This window comes from Zingiber officinale, chromosome 4B, assembly GCF_018446385.1.
Source record: "Zingiber officinale cultivar Zhangliang chromosome 4B, Zo_v1.1, whole genome shotgun sequence".
Lineage (NCBI taxonomy): Eukaryota > Viridiplantae > Streptophyta > Magnoliopsida > Zingiberales > Zingiberaceae > Zingiber > Zingiber officinale.
Window position 1 is genome coordinate 96,017,484 of NC_055993.1, and position 19,577 is coordinate 96,037,060.

Consider the following 19,577-nt stretch of genomic DNA (forward strand, 5'->3'; position numbering starts at 1 on the left):
CGTTGATATGTTGCGTCAACATTCTTTAGCCCGAACGGCATCACGTTGTAACAATAAGTGTCATCCGCGGTGACGAAGCTGACTTTCTCTTGGTCTTCTCGGGCGAGCGGCACCTGGTGGTAACCCTGATAGGCGTTCAGCATGCATATCAGCTCACACCCGGCAATAGAGTCTACTAGTTGGTCGATCCAGGGTAAAGGATAGAAATCCTTCGGGCATGCCTTGTTCAGGTCCCGGAAATCGATGCAGACTCTCCATTTGTTACCTAGCTTAGAGACCAGCACCACATTGGCGAGCCAGCTCTGGAATTGCACCTCCTGTATGTGGCCGGCCTCCAGAAGCTTATCAACTTTAGCTCGGATGATGACATTTTGTTGGGCGCTGAAGTCCCTCTTCCGCTGCTTTACAGGGCGAGCATCCGGCCGGACGTGTAGCTCGTGCTGTGCTATGCTCGGCGAAACTCCTAGCAGTTCATGAGTTGACCAAGCGAAGACGTCGCAGTTTCGTTGGAGACATCCGATCAGCTCCTCCTTCTGGCCTGCCTCCAGGTCGGATGCTATGAAAGTCGAGGCCTCCGGTCGGGTAGGGTGGATCTGTACCTCCTCCTTTTCTTCATAAACTAGAGAAGGTGGCTTTTCGGTTATAGCGTTTACCTCGACTCGTGACACTTTCCGAGCGGATTTAGCCTCGGCTTGGACCATCTCTACGTAACATCGCCGGGCTGCCAGTTGATCCCCTCGGACTTCCCCCACCTGGTCTTCCACGGGGAACTTGACTTTCTGGCAGAAGGTCGAGACGACCGCTCGGAACTCGTTGAGTGTCGGTCGCCCCAAGATCACATTATACGTGGAAGGAGCATCGACCACAATGAAGTTGACGGTCCGCGTTCTTCTAAGCGGCTCCTCTCCCAATGAGATAGTCAGTCGAACTTCTCCGGCTGGCAAAACTTCGTTACTGGTGAACCCGTAGAGGGGGTTGTCATTGGCAACAACTCGGCTCGGTCGATTTGTAATTGGTCGAAGGCTTTTTGGAAGATTATGTTGACCGAGATACCTGTATCAATAAAGATGCGGTGAATAGTGTAGTTAGCTATTACCGCTCGGATGATAAGGACGTCATCATGCGGGACTTCGACTCCCTCGAGGTCCTTAGGCCCAAAACTGATCTCGGGTCTGCTCGCTCGCTCCTGACTGCAGCCGACCGCGTAGATCCTGAGCTGCCTTGCATGCGCTTTCCTTGCCCTGTTGGAGTCGCCTCTGGTCGGGCCTCCGGCGATGAAGTTGATTTCACCTCTCGACGCATTGCCTCTATTCTCCTCCTCCCGAGCGGATGGTCGGGGTCGTTCATGTGATGCCCGAGGAATGGCCCTGTGCTGCTGGTTATGTTGCCGCTCGGGAGATCTCCTTTCTGTACGCCGGCCAGGACTTTGGTGTTGATGTCGTCGATTCGACGAAGGTGATCGACGGCGATAGCTCCTTGGCGTAGGATGAGCGATTGGGGGGAGGCTCTGACAGTCGCGGGTGTTATGAGTTGCTGACTGATGCAGCGAACAAAACATGGGAGTCCATATCTTCCCTTTCAGTTTAGGTCAATCGGCCGCTACTTGTTGGACGACGTGCGACCACTGATGAGGACGGACTACCTTTGCGCGGGGTCCTCTCAGTGGTTGATAATTGGAAGGCGGCTTCCGCTCGGCATAAGCTGGTGGCTCGGATGGTGCCTCCTTTTTCCTCGCCATCTGAGCTTCCTCCACGTTGATGTACTCGTTGGCCTTGTTCAACATGTGGTCGTAGCTATGAGGCGGCTTTCTGATGAGCGAACTGAAGAAATCACCGTCCTCAAGCCCCTGTGTGAACACGTTCATCATAGTTTCTGAAGTGATCGTTGGGATATCCATGGCCACCTAGTTGAAACGCTGGATGTAGGCTCGGAGCGACTCCTTCGAGCCTTGTTTGATGGCAAACATATTGACGCTGGTCTTCTGGTAGCGCTTGCTGCTCGCGAAGTGATGGAGGAAGGCCGTGCGGAACTCTTTGAAGCTCGCTATGGATCCATTCGGCAGGCTCCGGAACCATCGTTGCGCCGATCCAGAAAGGGTGGTGAGGAACACCCGGCACTTCACACCATCTGTATATTGATGCAAAGTGGCTGTGTTGTCGAACTTACCCAAATGGTCGTCCGGGTCGGTTGTCCCGTTGTATTCTCCGATCGCCGGGGGCGCGTAATGCCTTGGTAGTGGGTCGCGCAGGATGGCCTCAAAGAACTGCCTATTGATCCGCTCGGGGGAGGAGTCTGTCCGTGGCGCCTTGCCCTTCCTTACGTCGTAAAGGGGCGCCTCATCAGACGAAGAGCCCCGGTCGAGGTTGGCTTGCGCGACTTCCGAGGGCGTTTGGAACAAAACCCGATGGAACGGTATCGAGGCGGGCGGGGCTTCCACCTGAGTGTCGGTCGGACCTTTGTTCTGGCCCCATATTGAGAGCTGCTCCGGTCGGTTGTCTGGTGCCGCCCGACCGCTTGATGCCGACGTTGTCGGTTGCGCTATCCGATCGGCTTGAGCCTTTTGCTGTTGCTCGACTATCTTGACCGCCCGCGCTTGGATGAGCGCGTCTAGTTCTTCGGGAGAGAGTGTCACCATGAGTTGGCGTCCAACTTCTTCCATTGTCTCTGCTCGGATTCAGGTGCGTTCCGACAGACGACGCCAATTTGATCCTGTCCGAGCGCTGAGTCGATGAACGCTGGGGACGTGGCGCTCTCCGCTACCCTCTGATGATGGTGTAGACCTCCGGCGAACCTGCAAAAAAGCCGAGCCGGGAGGGGTTTCCCGGCGACGACCCTCCGACGCTCAAGTCAGGCAGTGAAGAAGAAGAGGAGCAAAGTAACGCTACTGTGGCTACAGTGATGAGAATTGCATACCTCCGTCGAAGTCTGGGAGTCCTTATATAGGACCCCGGGGAGGCGCGAGCATGCTTCTCGATGCGCGCATGCTTCCCCGAACATACCTCAGTAGGATTGTGTCAGAAAAGCATGCCTGATGTCATTCCGCAATCGTCCAAGCATATCCCTGACGTGACGGTGAAAACTTCCACCGTACGATACTCTGTCCTCTCCAGCCGCGCCGACCATGCTGTTTGTCGGCGGCAGGTGTCTCGAGAATGATGTTACCAGCTGTCCCTTTTGTCCCTTTGCGCCTCTTTCCTGTTCCCGGTCCGAGCGGACCGGTCGCTCGGCGCTCATGGCCTCCGGGAATGCGCATACCTTGGACCGGGCGGGGTCGGCCGAGCGGCCTGTCCGCTCGGCCCAGAGACTCTTTTACCTTGAGCATCGGAAACCCGACCCCTGGTTGGGCTGTCTTTCGTCCGGCCTGAGAGCCCTCTGGCCAGATGTTCAGTCGGTCGGATGCTCGGTCGACCCGCCAGTCCGCTCGGCATGACCTCTGTCTGCTCGGCACGACCTTGGGGTTAACCCTCTTGACCATTGACTTCCACGTGTCGTTGACCTCCCGCCAACGAGGGTCGCCCGTCCTTACCACCGGATCATAGAGGATAGAGAATATTCTTACCGAAAGCTGTACATTAAAAGTTTCCTCTTTATCTCTTTATCAAATATAGAGATTGCAGATGTATTTTGAGAAAAATGTCAGAGTATCTTTATGATATGTCCTTTTTTAGACATAGGAGATCTTTATCTACAGACGGAGATATACGATACCATACAATTTTATATACCGATAGCTTTTGTTCCTCTTATTCATCTACTCGACTTGATCATTGACTTGAACGTTGGAGGGTCTACGTTGAGACCCCTTCCTTGATCCGATCTCTAACGCTCCTTTTGACATGCAAAACCGTTAGAAGTCACTTTTTGTTGAATCAAAATTTTTAAGTAGTCAACATCAGAATTATCTTCCCAGCCCGTTATCTTTTCCACAAGCCATCTTTTCCACTAGATCACCACAAATATCCAAAATATAGAAATTATTAAAATAATAATAATAATAATAAAATTATTCTAACCCGCTTAAAAAATCATAAATGATATTTTTTAAATCCGAAACATAAACGGTTATGAGGTCCCTAATAAATAGATCTCTAAATTTTAAACGGATGAACAAATTCGGAACCGAGTCAAAAATTTCGATTCATGCAAAATTAGATACACCGTCGTGCATCACGTGGGCGGTGGCGGCGCTAGTTGCCATAATAAATGCCTTTGAGTTGTTGCATTTCTCAAATGGCAAATTGACAAGTGGAGTTGTACCTTTTCTAGGTCAGCGGGAGGGGTGAGCTGAATTCACACGCTGATTGTGATCGATGATTGTTGAGAAGCAAACAAGCTGCAAGAGGACGGAAAAGAAGGCTTCAAGATCACGTTACTGCATGCCTGGGGGATTCCCAGTCCCATGCAACTCCTTCCAACTCTCTAAGTTGCACGGCTGCACGCCGTCCTTTAATTTATTCCTTTTTGGTGCGCGGTTGTTCTATTCTATGCCTGTTAATTTTAGGAAGTAAACGACAGATGTATTCTAAAGTATAGAATTAAATACCTGTAAAATGTATCAGACAGATATGAGTGGTGTCTAGTAGTATCTACACAAGTATGGGAAGTTTTCTAGGTATGCTAACCGTTATCATCACTGAGATAACAAACAAATGAATGAAATCGATCATTTTACTTTACACACACACGTTGCTTTCAACAGAACCTAAATTGCAGTGCAGAAGGCAAATTATAAACAATAATAATTTTGGGATAAATCATTTTATCAAATTTAAGAGTTCTGCTTACAAATAGAGACCACTTGTGGAGTATCTCTATGCAAAATTGTTCAGTTTTATCACAAATCCTTCTTATAAGCATGCCCTTTAACTACATACGAAAAGTTGAAAAAAAAAAAAACTATATCAGACAGCATTACACCATAAGAGCAGTAAATAAAGTATGCAGCCCCAGAACGTAGTACGGATGATGAACGCATGACATCTCTAATATAATGATCAGGGGTCGATTATCAAAAACTGACGACCTAAAGTTTATCTCATCATATACCTGACGCATGTATACCTATATGTACCTCTTTCCATATTCGTAAAGCTGGCACTAGAAGGATCGTTAATATAACGGATCTACATAGTAAATAAAGTATGCAACAGGTCATAAAACATGCACCATCATCACTGTACGAAACACCTAATTTTCTTGATTGACGAACCACATTGACATAAATTTCTCTTAAAAACTCTGCTAGTTGATCCATTTAAGGTGTACAGTTGGCATCAGATAAAGTAGATTCTTGTAACACAACCTCCTGCACAAATTGTACATTTAAAATCTCAGAGGCGAATAATGATGGACATACCAGTAGAGTGTTGCTAATCAGCCAGGCAACTTCTATAAACTCATCACAGCATATATCAATTCATAAACTTTAAACATAAAAGCCTAAAAGGCGAAAAGAGTTACTTGTGCTGTGTGCACAACTTGAGGTTAGAGACTTTTGGATTGGGCTTTGCTCAGATTGGTGAGCTTCGGAATGAGAACTACACCAGTTACCCAGTTGTAGTATTCACTGTTGATAAAATCCTAAAAGGCAAAAAGATTTATTTGCACTATCCAGGCAACTTGGGGTTGGAGACTTTTGGCTTGAACAGCGCTGAACCTAGTGAGCTTTAGAATTAGCACCTCTTAATCCAGTTGTAGTTTGTACTCTTGATACAATGGTCTTTTGCTCTCACGTATTGCAACTAAATTCTCATATACCAATCCAATTCCATGGTCTCTGAAGTTCAAAAGTTAAGTATCAATTACAGATAATCTGAACCCCTTGGAATTACTGAGTCACACAAAGGAGGATTACCCACTCAAATGTTATAGACAATCTTTGGATCATCTACCCTCCTTCCATGTGACATACAAAATAGATACTAGGTCCATTCTGTACTCTTGCAAACATTTAGCATTATGCTCAGACTATGTTCACTGTAATACTTTTAGTTGTTCACAACAAACACTTCATTCTACATATGCTTCTTGTTAAGGAGTAACAATGTCAGTCGACTTTGGACAACTACAGCATTGGCGATGAAGTTGAAAATTCAATCTTGGTCAGAGGCAAATAACCCTCAAGATATACCAAGGGGACTAATTGCCAAGCTGTCAAACCATAAAGCAACAACCTACCAACCAAACATAGAAAAACATTAAGAACACATGACATAAATGCAGAACAACTGAGTGATGCCCTTTACCAAAGCCACAAGAAAACAGCCATTGAGCACCCAAAGGTATCGAGGCTTATCCCTGCAAGTGTAGATTCACTATTCATCTCAACTCAATGAGGGAAGAGCTTAATCAACAAAAAGGAAGCTACCTAAATCCTAGGCAAGAAGAACTTTGTGATAAGTTTGAAAGGGACATATGCTATGAGATCATGCAGCTATCACTGCTTTCTCACATCTACAACAAAAGTGTGCGCAGCAAGCAAGGAACTTGAAGTTTCGATTTGTTCCTCCCATGAAGTTTCGATTTGGCCAAGGAACATCACCCATGTATGGGGACTACGAGGCCCAGAGGCACTAGATGGAGATCACTCTCCACACGCCGATCGTTGAGTGGTACCACAACACCGCAGCAAACAACCTCTCCTATTGGGGCCTCTGCTACTCACCGCTTACCAGAGTTTCACCGTGCCTTCCTCATCAACGCTTCCATTCCTGAATCCTTTGCCCTCTCTCCCTCCCGTGGATTCGAGTCCCATAAATCGTAGTTTTTCTTGATCACCCTTTTGCTCACAACTGTTTCTGCTTTGTGACTTCTTGACCCCCAAATTGATTTGATGGTGTGTGTAGGAAGCTGGCAATGCGATGGATAGTGTTGTCTTCGACTCTTCGGACTTGCTTGTGCTTTTTCCAGCAGCCATCTACTTTGTATCAGTTTATTTTTAGAGCAATGTTGGCAAGGATGCGAAGGAATGGTCTTCCCCGTGGTTTCTAGCGATGATCTTACTGAATCCTTGCCCGATCCTCATTGATCATGGACATTTTCAGGTTCTAAGAGTAAAAATTCGAGCTTTTTAAGCAGATATATTTTTTGTTCACTTCAACTCACGCTTCATGGATGCATACAGGATGTTGTGCCTCCTTACTTGACTAGGTGCTATTTACTTACGTCTATACATTGAGGTAATAAACTAGTAGTGTAGGAATGGAATGAAATCTGGTCTTGGTGTTATGCTCAGTAATGCATTTATTTGGAATTAGCTAGATGGATCATTGTTGGACTTGGCCTCTGTTATGGGCAATATCACTTTTATCTTTTAGTTATCGATGGGAGCTCAAGTTTCATTGATCTTGTTTTATTTCTACTCAAATTATAGTTAGGCATATATTGCCAACGCCATAAGTAGTCATCTCTTGATCTATTCTTGATTAGAGAGTGCAACAAATATTAACAATATCGCTGTTTTTAGTTTAGAAGCCACTTAAGAATATTAATAGTCCCTGTACATGGGCTATGCTATCGCTTTGTTTTAAAATATGTTTCGATTTGTTCCTCCCATGAAGTTTCTAGTTGTGAATTGAACCTCTCACACATGAAGACCTCATATTTGGAGGAAAAGCATGTAGATTACCCTTGTAGCTCGGGTTAACTTTTGGAGATGCATTAGCCCTTTTGTGCAGATGGCTCAAAAATCTTTCTTTAACTATCTGTCTAGATTTAAGTTGGTTTATTAGTTATAGCCATATTTTTTTAACAAAGTTCTTGTAGATTTTCCAAGGGGAGGATAATTCTACCACCTCGTCAATTAGACCAGTATTAGCATCCCTTGTTATTAATAGTCTATGAATAACATAACAAAAATTAAGGATGTTATTGCCTTGAGAGGTAATCCGAGTGACTTCTTCTGGAAAATGAGTTTTAAAATCTTCCCATGCTACTCTAGCAACATCTCCTAAATAATTTTCACCGACTCTAATCATGACATCACCAGATTCTATGTCCATTTCATGTTTGACTTGGCAATCTCTTTTGACATAGACTATTCATTGTTCTAGATTAATATCGTATAGTTGTGAACCACATTCAGTGATATTAAGTAAAACAACATCTTTATCAAAGAAAGTTATTTCAGGTGGTCTTCTTTTTCTTGTTGTTCTAAGTAAAGGGTTGTTATTGGTATACAGAATAATTCTAGTTCTTGGAGGATGTCCTTGACCATAATCCATTATTTTCATTGTACTTTCAGGTAGGCGTACATCATATGGTCTTGACGTAGCTGAAGATTCGGTTGGGTTCATTCGATTAGAAGTACTGGTTTGATTGTTTTATTTTCAAGTCTGGTTATTAATTGTAAATATTTTCTTCCTAGGGAGATCAGTAAGTGTTCTTGTATTATTTGTTGATTCATTAAGTTTAATTGCATTCCTGAGTCTTCTTCTAATTCTATTTCAAGTGTAGAAGTGGGTTGATATCCAGAAAACCGGATAGAAAGTTGGTTTTTACAGTCTTTATACATAAGAGAAGAAATGAATTTTAAAGTAGCATCTGGATTTTGTAAATTAATAGTCCATTCAAGTCCAGCTAAAGTTTCAGAATTATATTCTCTGGGTTTAAGAAATGTATTCCTTTGGTTGTTAATGCTTCAATCATATCTGTAACGGATACTTTAAAGTGGTTATGCATGTGATTCATTGTTTTTTCGAAGAATATGATATCTAATTGGAGATTATCTCCTTGGAATTGGTCATAACCTTTTGCCTACACATGAATTTGTATATGTTTTATAAAGTCTCTTATAGTCATATTAAAATTGCGGCATAAGTAATTCCTAAGTTTGCATTCATCTCGACTTCTAGTAGTTCAATGATTGCTTTTTCAGTATCAGAAAAATGAGTGTCATGTAAGACTAATAACACTTTTCTTCCTACTTTGCCCTTGTTAAGCCTCGTAGACCAAACACAATAAGTCCAAGATGGATGTAATTATGCTTTCTTAGGTATAAAGTTTTTGCTGTCTCTTCTGTCATTAGACCAAGTTTCACTTCTACCCCATCAGGGACGTGAAGAGCTTCCTGTCTATGATATTTATAGACCGATGTTGAAAAATTTAGAATACCTTGACTGTAAAGTTTCTTAGGATTTAAAGTATTTAGCTGTTCATTTGAAAAAATCGTAAGATCTTTATCAACGGCTATTATTTATTCAAGTCGAAGAGGTCCTAAAGAAGAAGTGATATTTCTCTTGGTTATAGAATCTATCCAGGAGGAGGAAGTATTAACTTCCATTAATCTAATAGCTCTGGAAGGTCCAAAGAAGGTTTCAGTTTTTGTCAGACTCATTGGGTTTATATGTTAAGAATTTAAAAGTGACAAGTGGAAGTTTATGAATAGTTTTACCAAGAGACAACTGACTTAAATCTTTATTTAGTTTAGCAAACGCTTCTTGAAATTCACTATAACGCCAAGTTGCTGAAGCGGACGTTTCCATATGTAACAATGTAGTTTCAATTACAATAAATCTGTAATGTAAAGAAGTAAGAAGAGCAATAATGGTATTATTTTGTTGAACTTGTATTTGATCACCTTTTCCGGGTAGTTCTAATTTACAGTTGTCGTCTTCTTTTGTTGTAGAGTACTGTTTAGTATATTCTACAGCATCTTCATAGTGGGAGTTTTCGTATTTCAACTGGTTCATTTATATTTAAGTTCATCTAATAAGTGCAGTATGTTATCTAATTTGTTGTATAATTGAGTTTTATTACTAACAATAAGATCTTTTGACTGCAGTAAAAGTTGTTGTGAGGATGTTTCTGGTTCTACAAGCTTTTGAGAAGAAGGTTTTCTTGTTAAGAGATTAATAGAAGTTTTTACATAATCAAGATTTCTTAGGAGTTCCGATAAAAGTTGTTGTTGGAACAAAGTGGTTTTGAAAGTTTCTAATTTATTTGTTAGGGACTAACCATGGCCTTCTAGAGAAAGTCCTTGACTAAGAAGGAAATCAGTGATAGAATTTAAATGTACTTGATATGAATGTAAGATGTGTTCGAATAGTTTACTTTTGATATAACACGTGTGTTTCTGTTGATCAAGTGTTATTATGTTTCTTGGTTGTAAAGCTAGATCTAGATAATCTAAGTGTTTAGAAGTTGTGCTCATAAACCCAGTAGAGGGTTAGAAATCGACCTAGCTCTGATACCAAAGTTTTTCGGTTTGGTTGCAAGTTTTTGGTGGTTGAAAGTTTTGGTTGAAAGCTTTGGTTGAACATTTTGGTTGAAAGTTTTTGGTGGTTGAGATGTGTGTCTAAACCTATAGGTTAGTGTTTTGTATTTTTTCCGTTCGCACCAGTGAGCCTCACCTAATAAAGAGCCTCTAGAGTTGTTTGAAAATTCCAATGATTCTTACCTCGACTTCTTCAGGTCTTACAATAGCTTTTCTGCTGATTGCCTTACTTAAGCCAGCATAGAATTTACATAACCGAAAGATTTCACTCTGTCTTCTCTTTTAGCTAGTTACGTGGATACTAAAGAGTATGTGACGATAAGGACTGAGGACTATTGAACTGAAAAAAAAAACAAGAGCACCAGCCTATGGTTTAGAAACACAAAGATATTATTCAACCATAAAGAAGAAATACAAACAACTGATAAGATTTATACAAAACTAAACTGATCAAGTACAGAAACTTACAATTATATTACAAGAGGGAGTTCAGAGGAGCGAGACAGCCAGAGAGGAAGGCTGCGAGCTGAGAGAGTTGAGAGGCTTGTTATTATGGATGCCCCTTGTGGATGCTGGCAAGGAGGTATTTATAGAGAGAAGAAGGGGCTGCAAATAGTCATGGCAGATAAGTATGCTCGTAAGTGCTGGTAGAGGTTAGGGATGACGTCATTAGTGGCTTCAGTCGTCAGTGCTTATGCCGTTTGTTTGATGATGTCATTACTTCCGTGTTATTAGAATTTCATCATGTTGATGAGGTTTGCTTCTTCGACAGAACCTATGGATGGTGGTAGAGTAGAGGTGGAGATTGCTGAAGTCTGTCTTCGTTGTTTTTCTACTCATGCCAGATTTTTCTTTTGGTAGAACTGGCAAAGATTTAAATGTTCAGTGGAGTAGGAGAATGAAAAGAATACTGTTCCAAAAGTTTTTGGCCAATATATTTTTTCGGTTAGTGTTTCTCTGGCCAAAGTATAGTCTAGAGGATCTTGATCCCATAACTAGGAACTTCCTTGTAGCAAAGCCCTCCAATGTTTCAGTTGTTCTTCAAGTGGTTTTGAGGATGTCCAATCTTTATCTGGATTGGAAGGATAGTTTTCAAATTGTACAAGTTCAATATTAAGTTTTTGCACATCTAATTTATCTGGCTGGTTCAGTATAAGTAGTTGTCCATTCTGGTGGAGAACTACTAAAAGTATATAAAATAAGTGTTTCTTTTTCTTCCAGTATATGCTACAGTTTTTGTCCAAGTACTGGAGGTAGAGTTGGAACAGAGTCTAAATCTTGTACCCAAAGTTGTTGAAGTAAACCGTAGTTCATTAAAATAAGAGTAATAAGTCTACCTCTGTAATTTTTATATTGAAATTTTTCACAATGTATATTTGCTTTTCTGAAAGAGTATAAGAGTTGACATCTGCAACCCAAATCTGTATTCTCATAACACTGAGGAAAACTTTTAGTGCAAGGAAGTTTATAAGTATATTCTTCAGCATAAGTTATTGAAATGCCAAGAGTAGGGTTTTGATGAAACCAATTAAGTGCTTCTTCAAGTTTTAAGAAGCCTTTGTAGCTAGAGACTTCTCCCAAAGTAGTGATGTAAGTACATAAGTCTGTTGATAATATCTTGATAGAGACTAGACTATTGTACCGACCAGTGTTAGCATGGAAATAAAGTATTTCCATGGATTGGTAAGTCATTGCCCTTCTAGGTACAGATAGTACATTCGTATCTCTTCGGGTAAGTATCTCTGAAGTGGCTGCCGTTAAGTAAGTTTTATCTGTTTGTATTTGACTGTAATTTTGAAGTGAATGGCTAATTATAAAGTTTGGCCCCAATTTTTCCCTAAGTTATAGGCTTCATCCAAAGAGTACAAACCCTTGTAAGGTACTTTGTCTTCGTCTAAGAGAAGAGGTTTAACTTCATCCTAGTGGGCATAAAGACCTGCATAAGTTCCTGCGAGAATGGCATAACAAGAAAATTTCTTTCCTAACGGTTTCTGCACTGTGGTTAGGAAATAATTTGATAGAGCATTAATCACTGCTATTTTGTTGCTAGCTATACCTGGTGAAGTAGGAATATTTCATATATTATCAATCAAACATTGTTGTATAGCATCTAATTGCAGTCGTAATGAGAATTGGAATGTATCTTCCTTTCTTGTGTATAGCGGAAATTCATGAATACCAAATTTCATAGTCTTGGAATAACTATAAGTATGTACCTTCTTTATCCGGTCCATTCTGAAAGAGGAAAGAAGTTAAATAAGAATTTAGACAAAGTATCAGTTAAAGAATTGTTTGTTCCTTTAATATGTTCCCAATTTATACGTAAACCCTTGTTGAGGATGGCATCAGTGAATTTTATCCAACGTTTATAACCAAGGCCGATGTATTTTACTATGGCCTCACAATCTGTTCTAATTGTAATTTCAGATTTACTGCAGATAAATAGCATAAAAGCTTTTAAAGAGTAGATAACCGCTAGTAGTTCAAAGTCTAAGGAGGTTAATCTTCCTTTTTCTTTATATTTGCCTGAAGCATAGTGGCAAAGGTTTTCACAGCTTTTTGGGTCATATTTAGATCTTTTACTGAATAGGGCTCCGCCCCATCCCGATTGACAACCATCAGTTTCTATGCTAGATAGTCTGAATCTAGGGGAAGTGTTAACTGAGGAAGATGTTGTACCATAAGTTTTATTTGTCTAACCAAATCTATGTCTTGCTAATTGAAGTATCTTTGTCCTGTTTGAGATGCTTTATTATATAGAGGACCGCTAATTTTTCCAACATCCTTTATGTATGGGCGGACATAATTTAGAAGTCCTTAAAACGATCTCAGAGTTTTAATATCCTCCAATTTGTCTGGAAAGCCTAAGAGTTTACTAGTGATGTGTGGTTGAAATGTTATTTTGCCTTGACCAATAAGACTTCCTAGGAATTCAATGTATGGTACGACAAGTTTCATCTTTTTTTTTTTGAGACAATTAACTCATGTTTTTCAAATAGGTTAAAATCATATGTAAGTGAGCAAAGTGTTCTTCTTTTGTCGGGGGAAAAACGAGAATATCATCAATATAAACACAAGTAAAGAAAGTAACAGGTAAAAAAATATCATCTATTTTTCTTTAGAAAACTCGAGGTGTTATTTTATGTCCAAATAGCATAACTAACCATTTAAAATGTCCTTCTGGACAAGAGAATGCAGTCCAGGGAACAAATTCAGGATGCATGTTAACTTGCCAAAAATCAGATTTCATGTCAAATTTGGAGACCATTTAGATTTCTGGATTTTATTAAATAATTGCTCCTTATCAAGAATTTTATAGTCATCTTCATGACAATTATCAGTAAGGCATTTGCAATTGAAAATCATTCTAGATTGTCCTCTTTTATGTTCTGCTCCTTTATTTACTATAAAAGCAGGACCCTTGTGTCTAGAGTCTGATCTTTGTATAGCTTTTAAGACCAAGAGTTGAGTAACATGCATTTTCCATTCTTCAATTTCCTAGTTTGTGTATCTAAGATCCTGGGCTTTAATGGTTAAGTTGGGATTGATAATATTTAGTTTACAATAAATTTTATCTTTTTCCCAGTATTTTGTTGGATTTTCCCCAATAATTTCTAATTTTTCAAGTCTAGAAAGAACAACGTCTAAAGTTTCTTGCGTATTAAGTAAAGCACATAAATAAGAAGGATTAATATAGTCTTGACAATAAGTTTCTTGGTCTGGCTTAAGTATATCATTGAGACAATCATCTAGATTGCTAGTATTACAGCCAAGTATTGCTAGTTTTTCTGTAAGAAAATATTGACTCTAGGCTTTTTCTGGCAAGTGTTTGGAATAGGGCATGGACAAGTGGAGGTTGGATTGGCGGCTTCGACAAGAGGGGCGCCACCACGCGCCCCAGCACACACCTCGGAGGGATAGCCAGAGAGAACAAGAGAGATGACAGGAGTGGAGAGAAAAATAGCATAATCTTTAGTCAAGAGAAGGGCGCGTTCAGGGGAAACTAAAAAATTAAGCCCAAGAATTAAAGGGATCGATTTGTGAGGCATAGGCTAGATCCAGAGTTGAGATAAAGTGAGGGGAGCACTGAACACACCACAATTGGTGTAAAATTTAAGATGAACATTTTAACAAATTTATGACAGCTTAATTGGCGACCATCAAATTACGTACTAAGAAAAGGTGTATTAGTAGTCTTAATTAACGTAAAGGGAACAAAGGAGGTAAGCAGAGCCTCATCAATAGTGGAGGTAGTAGCACCACTATTTATAAAAGCATGTAAGGTTAGTTCATGTCCCCTCTGGACGGTCTAGTGGCTAGCACATGAGGTGTTGCCACCATGAGGTCTGGAGTTTGAATCTCGGCAAAACCAAGGTAAATGTCTCCCTTATGTACTAGTCACTATTCCAAAAGCTAGTAGCCTTCTGTGATTTACCTCCTCCATGTTGGCCCTGAGATGGGTTGGCGGGGGTGTTGGGGGCGAGCGTATTCGCCTTTTGCCACCGTGTAAGGTTAGTTCATGACCCTGAATATTAAGAGTGCAGTGGACATGAATGTCTATGGTTGTGCCTGTATTACAAATATTAGGGGTTTGAATGAAAACAAATTCTGTTCAGGGAGAATTGCCTGATTCATGTGGGATAAGAATACCCTTGCCTTTATCGGGGCAGGGGTCTGAAGGATATGGCGTTGGACTAGGTTGAGTATATAAAGAGGGACTGGGATAGTCCGAAGGTTCTGGAAAACCCTCCTTTAGCATAGCAAGTTCAATTTCCAAAAGGTTGAGACGAGTTTCAAGTACAGCAACTCGAGATTCTAATGAAGTATTGCTCGTGCTTCGTTTCACTAGCTGAGTTGGAGGAATGTGGATTTTGAAAAAGTGTATTTAGATAAAGGTTGCAACATTGTCGTCTACAGAGTTTACAAGTACCACGATTGAGAAGAGAAGGATAATAACCACAAGTAAAACAAGGGATATTATCAGAGCCTTCCTTTAATTTCCATTCATGAGGGCAAGTTCTTTGATCAGAACGTAAGTCGGTTAAGTTTTGAGGGATGAATTGATGATACATGAGCGAAAGTTGTTGAAACTCCTGCAAGGTTTCGTCTAGAAGTGGATCTTCTAACAGATCTTCATCAGAAGAATAACCATTATTGGGATCTAAGAAAGAGTTGATTAATGAATAATCTTTCTGTACTGGAGGAGGAATATTTTTCAGATCTAAGACAGAAAGAATAGAGTAAATAGAAGAAGTACTAGAAACATCATCTTGTATTTCAATTAAGTCTAAGTTGGTATTACCAACTACTTCTTCTTCTCAACTATATAAGTTCTTCTGGTCAGGATAGACTGAGGAAAGATGTCCGGGTTTATGACATGAAAAACAAGTTATTGTATTGGCATAAGTTTTTTTAGGTTTAAATCGTCTAACATGTTTTTCTTTATTTAAAATGATTCTTGTTCTTTACTTTTTCTAATATAGTAAGTTTTTTTAGGAGTAATTTTAGGTTTAGGAGCAGGAAGTTTGTTTTGCTGTTTTCGTTAATGTTTGTATCTTGTTTGTTTTTTGTTGGGTTCCGTATTGTTGAGGAGTATAAATTTGACTACAAAAAAAATCTTAGATCCACCCCTAGTCATTACTAACTTGGACTACCCAAGAGAAACCAGGGAAACCACCCAACAACTCTTCCTATTCTCACAAGGGTGTAGGGTATTAAACTATGGTGTCTAGCTACAACATTAAGTTTAACCAACATTAGCGAAAACATGAGTGGCTTCTATTCTAAGGTTTCAACATTTCATCCAAAGGTGTGATATTAATTCTGCATGTGCAAAAAGTGAACAGTATCAATGACATATACATATTGTCACAAGCTTGTGATCCCTAGGTTGAATGAGATCAAGTTTTATTTCGAGTAAAACACTCATCCCTTTGTCTACAGTAATAAGGGATGCAACACGGCATAGGCTACAAAATTATATACCCCTAAAACACAATGGTCCTTTGAGATATAATATATAAGAGATAGGTTTAAAATAGAAGATCAATAGCCCACAATCCTTGACACTAAAGTAACTAAAATGAAGTAACATTATGAACACAAGTAGTGCATTATTGCTTAGCAACTCTATTGATATCTAGGAAACTAAAAGATCCACGTCTGATGGCATACTATTGATATATGTCTGAAATACGATTGATTTTAGAAAGTTACATGCTGCTGTTTTGAGAACAAAGTTTGTTGTGGCTAGTTTAAATTTAGAAGAGCTAATTCATTAATGCTTAAATACATGACACAAACAATCTCCAACATGCATATAAATTGAAGAAAACTAAAAAGAACAAACCTGTAACTAAGCCCAGGAGTAATCCCAAAACCAATTCTTTTATGGGCATTGATCACTTCCTCTTTCTAAATATGTAGACATCCGTCTCCTCGTAGGCGTAATCTGGATGAAGATCCTCATGTGGTACTTTTTCAATCACCGGGAAGGTCCGGTGACACAATTCCCAGAAAACCTGGTGCGCCTCCGGTGACCTCAGTTGGTACCCCAACAAAATGGCTCCATCATCCGCGACGAGCGCCTCCATGGCGGAGACTAGCTGAGCAGCAGAGTCTTCCATGTACACAACGTCGGCAGCGATCACAAGGTCAAAGGGTGGACGGAGGGCTCTGATCTGTTCCGAGTTGTTCCAATAGAGTTGGGCGTGCTTAGGAGCCCGCGGGAGAGCGGAACGGTTGCGCTTGAGGTTACGACGGAGGGCAGGCATGACGGGTGCGATGTCGGTGAGGACGACGTCGAGGCCGAGAAGGAACAGGCCAAGGCCGGCGGGGCCGCATCCTGCTCCGAGCTCGACAGCGCGCTTTCCTGGGAAGCGGAGGAGGTCCGCGTATGGGTTGGGATCGGGGGCGGCGGAGGGGCGTGGGAGCCAGCGGTCGACGAACTTGACGAGGACGAGGGAGCAAGGCCAGACGGAGGTGCCTACGTGCATAGATCCGTTGTCCTGCTGGAAGGTGAGGACGGCGCCCCCGACGGGGAGCTCCACGACCGGCGAATCGGTGAACCGCATCGGATTCTGATACGTTGTGGAAACGGTTTAGGGGTTTGTCGCCGCAATGGTACGCTAGACGCGAAATTGATTCTTGAATTCGACCGGATATGGGCCAGACTCAAGCTAAACGCCCATCTCACCGGCCCACCTTGCCCCTCCAATAATTATAAAATTTAAATTCTAAAAATTGATAATATGATCTTGATCTCATCAAACAACAAGGAATTGAAAGGAAGAAGTCGATTCCAATTACATGATCGAATTGTTCTGTCTGTTCTGTTCTCAGTGATCTCAATCGTCAACTTAGTTGCGTTAAGACGGGAACAGAGTTATCATCCTTGAAAGCTCCAATCATACGCCTCATCGTCTTCATCTCCACCAGCCCTTTCCCTTTGTATCCTGTTGCGTTAATCCTCTCGTAGTGCCCGAACGGATGCAGCGGCTTGGAATTCGTATCCAGAAAGTGCAGCATCACCGCCATGAAGACCGAGCACGCAAACATGGGAATCGGCCCAAAGATCCACAGCAACAGCGTGGTGGAGACGTACAGCGCCCGCAGCCCGAGCGACCAGAAGTTGCCGCCCTTTATCACCGCGTCCTGCACGTAGTACACCGGGATGTCCGACTCCAGCGTGCTCATCATGAAGCTGGCCTGCACCAAGTACCCCGCCGAGTGGATGAAGCAGGTGAAGGCCGCCAGAAAGCAGACGAGCAGGGAGACGTACTTGACGGTGGACGTCGTTTGGCTGGTGTCGCCGTAGATCACTTGGGTCATCAGCGCCTTGGAGCTGCTGCTGCCGCCGATCCATGTGCCGATGAGGGAGCTGAGGGCGATGGAGAGGGACGCTAGGTTGCTGGACGCCGTAATGCTGCTCGATATCACCTGCAGAGCTACCCCTGTTTCCTCCGGACTCCTCTGCACGCACACAATTATGGCCATCAGCTAAATATGAAGAATTCTACTTGGGATTTGTGTTTATTACCTGCATCAATCTTTCGACCCACGCACGCTTGTTGTGGTTCTCCAATCCAATAACAGTGGTATCTGGTAGTCTGATGATTCTGTAGAGAAGGAAGAGATGGTAGCCGAACATTACGGCCAAACCAGCCGGGACTAACAACAAATCTATGCTGTTTCTATCCAGCAGCATCTCTGATCTCTCTGTTCTTCCTCTCTCGCTTCGCTTTCTTCTTCCTCACAGATCTCTGACGAAGCGATGCAGATTTATTGGAAAACTAGGATGCTTTGCTTAGCTTGTTAATTTTGCTTTTGGATGTATTAATCTGTTCGGTTCAGATTAATTTCAGGGAACGGCATGGAGTAGGATGCTGAAACAAGTTTCTTTTAAATTGATGCTTGCACTCTATCAATTGGCAAACGAGGTCATGTTATTGAGTGTTTGTTTTTTCCTTCTGCCTAATTTATTTGGGTTTTGTGTCGATTTGCTTACGAGTTTAATGCATTAATCTGCCAGTAGAGGATATGCCGAGAGTATTTGGATGTCTTCTGAAGTTCACAGAATCTCCAATCATGGATGACAAAATCATAGTCCTCTTTGGTTATCAACTCTATGAGCTCTAGGCGACAAGCAACGTGAAGCTAACAAAAACCACATGCCGCGATTTAGACCATGCATGATCAAAATTCAAAATCATAGTCCTCTTTGGTAGAAGTATCTATCTCATTCTCAGAGAGAATCCATTCAATTAAAATTCTAACAGTAATAATATTAATCAATGGATTGTTCCGTATTTGTTGAAGTTATAACATCCATCGACATGAGATTCATATGTTACATATCTATTATATTAACACATTCATTCTTTCACGTTAATTTTAATATTAACACTCATTATTTATAGTCTCATTGTCCACTCATTCATCTTTATTTTTATTTTACATTAAATAAATTAAATTTCAATTTTATTTACCCCATTTAAATAATTATTATTTAAAATAAATAATAATAATGTTTTAAAATATATTTTTTATGTAAATTTTTTTCCTTATTTTATGTCCGTCTTTTATTTAAAATTAAAATACTATTATAAATTTGAAATGAAGGAGTACAACAAAAAAATTATACATGCATAAAATTAAAAAAACAACATATAAATTAACGTAAAGAGAAACTATAAAATACTAATTCAAAGATTATTATTATATTGTGACTAAATATGTTCAACTAAGTCTGCATGAAGTTGGTGATACACACGACTATCACGTAGTTCGAAATTTGTCAAAGATAATCATGAAATTCTCGATTTGAACCTTAGATGGGTTGTGCGAGTTTGTCACCCTCATTTTC

At 41.0% G+C, this 19,577-nt stretch overlaps 2 protein-coding genes and 1 long non-coding RNA gene across 3 annotated transcripts; 1 reads left to right on the forward strand and 2 right to left on the reverse strand.

Annotated features, from left to right (window-relative positions):
• Positions 1-5,742: 5,742 nt before the first annotated feature.
• LOC121975605 lies at positions 5,743-10,025 on the forward strand. The gene is made up of 4 exons (XR_006110371.1): positions 5,743-6,759; positions 6,846-7,043; positions 7,124-7,178; positions 8,243-10,025. It is a non-coding gene; the product is annotated as an uncharacterized LOC121975605 (long non-coding RNA).
• Positions 10,026-16,389: 6,364 nt separating this feature from the next.
• LOC121975606 (protein-lysine methyltransferase METTL21D-like) lies at positions 16,390-17,355 on the reverse strand. Its single transcript, XM_042527349.1, has one exon. It carries the CDS (start codon positions 17,284-17,286, stop codon positions 16,615-16,617), a length of 672 nt encoding a protein of 223 aa, XP_042383283.1. The 5' UTR covers positions 17,287-17,355; the 3' UTR covers positions 16,390-16,614.
• A 60-nt stretch (positions 17,356-17,415) lies between these two features.
• LOC121975607 lies at positions 17,416-18,566 on the reverse strand. The gene is made up of 2 exons (XM_042527350.1): positions 18,252-18,566; positions 17,416-18,184 (listed from the first exon to the last, which is right to left on the reverse strand). Exons 1-2 carry the CDS (start codon positions 18,417-18,419, stop codon positions 17,567-17,569), a joined length of 786 nt encoding a protein of 261 aa, XP_042383284.1. The 5' UTR covers positions 18,420-18,566; the 3' UTR covers positions 17,416-17,566.
• Between the last annotated feature and the right edge of the window lie 1,011 nt (positions 18,567-19,577).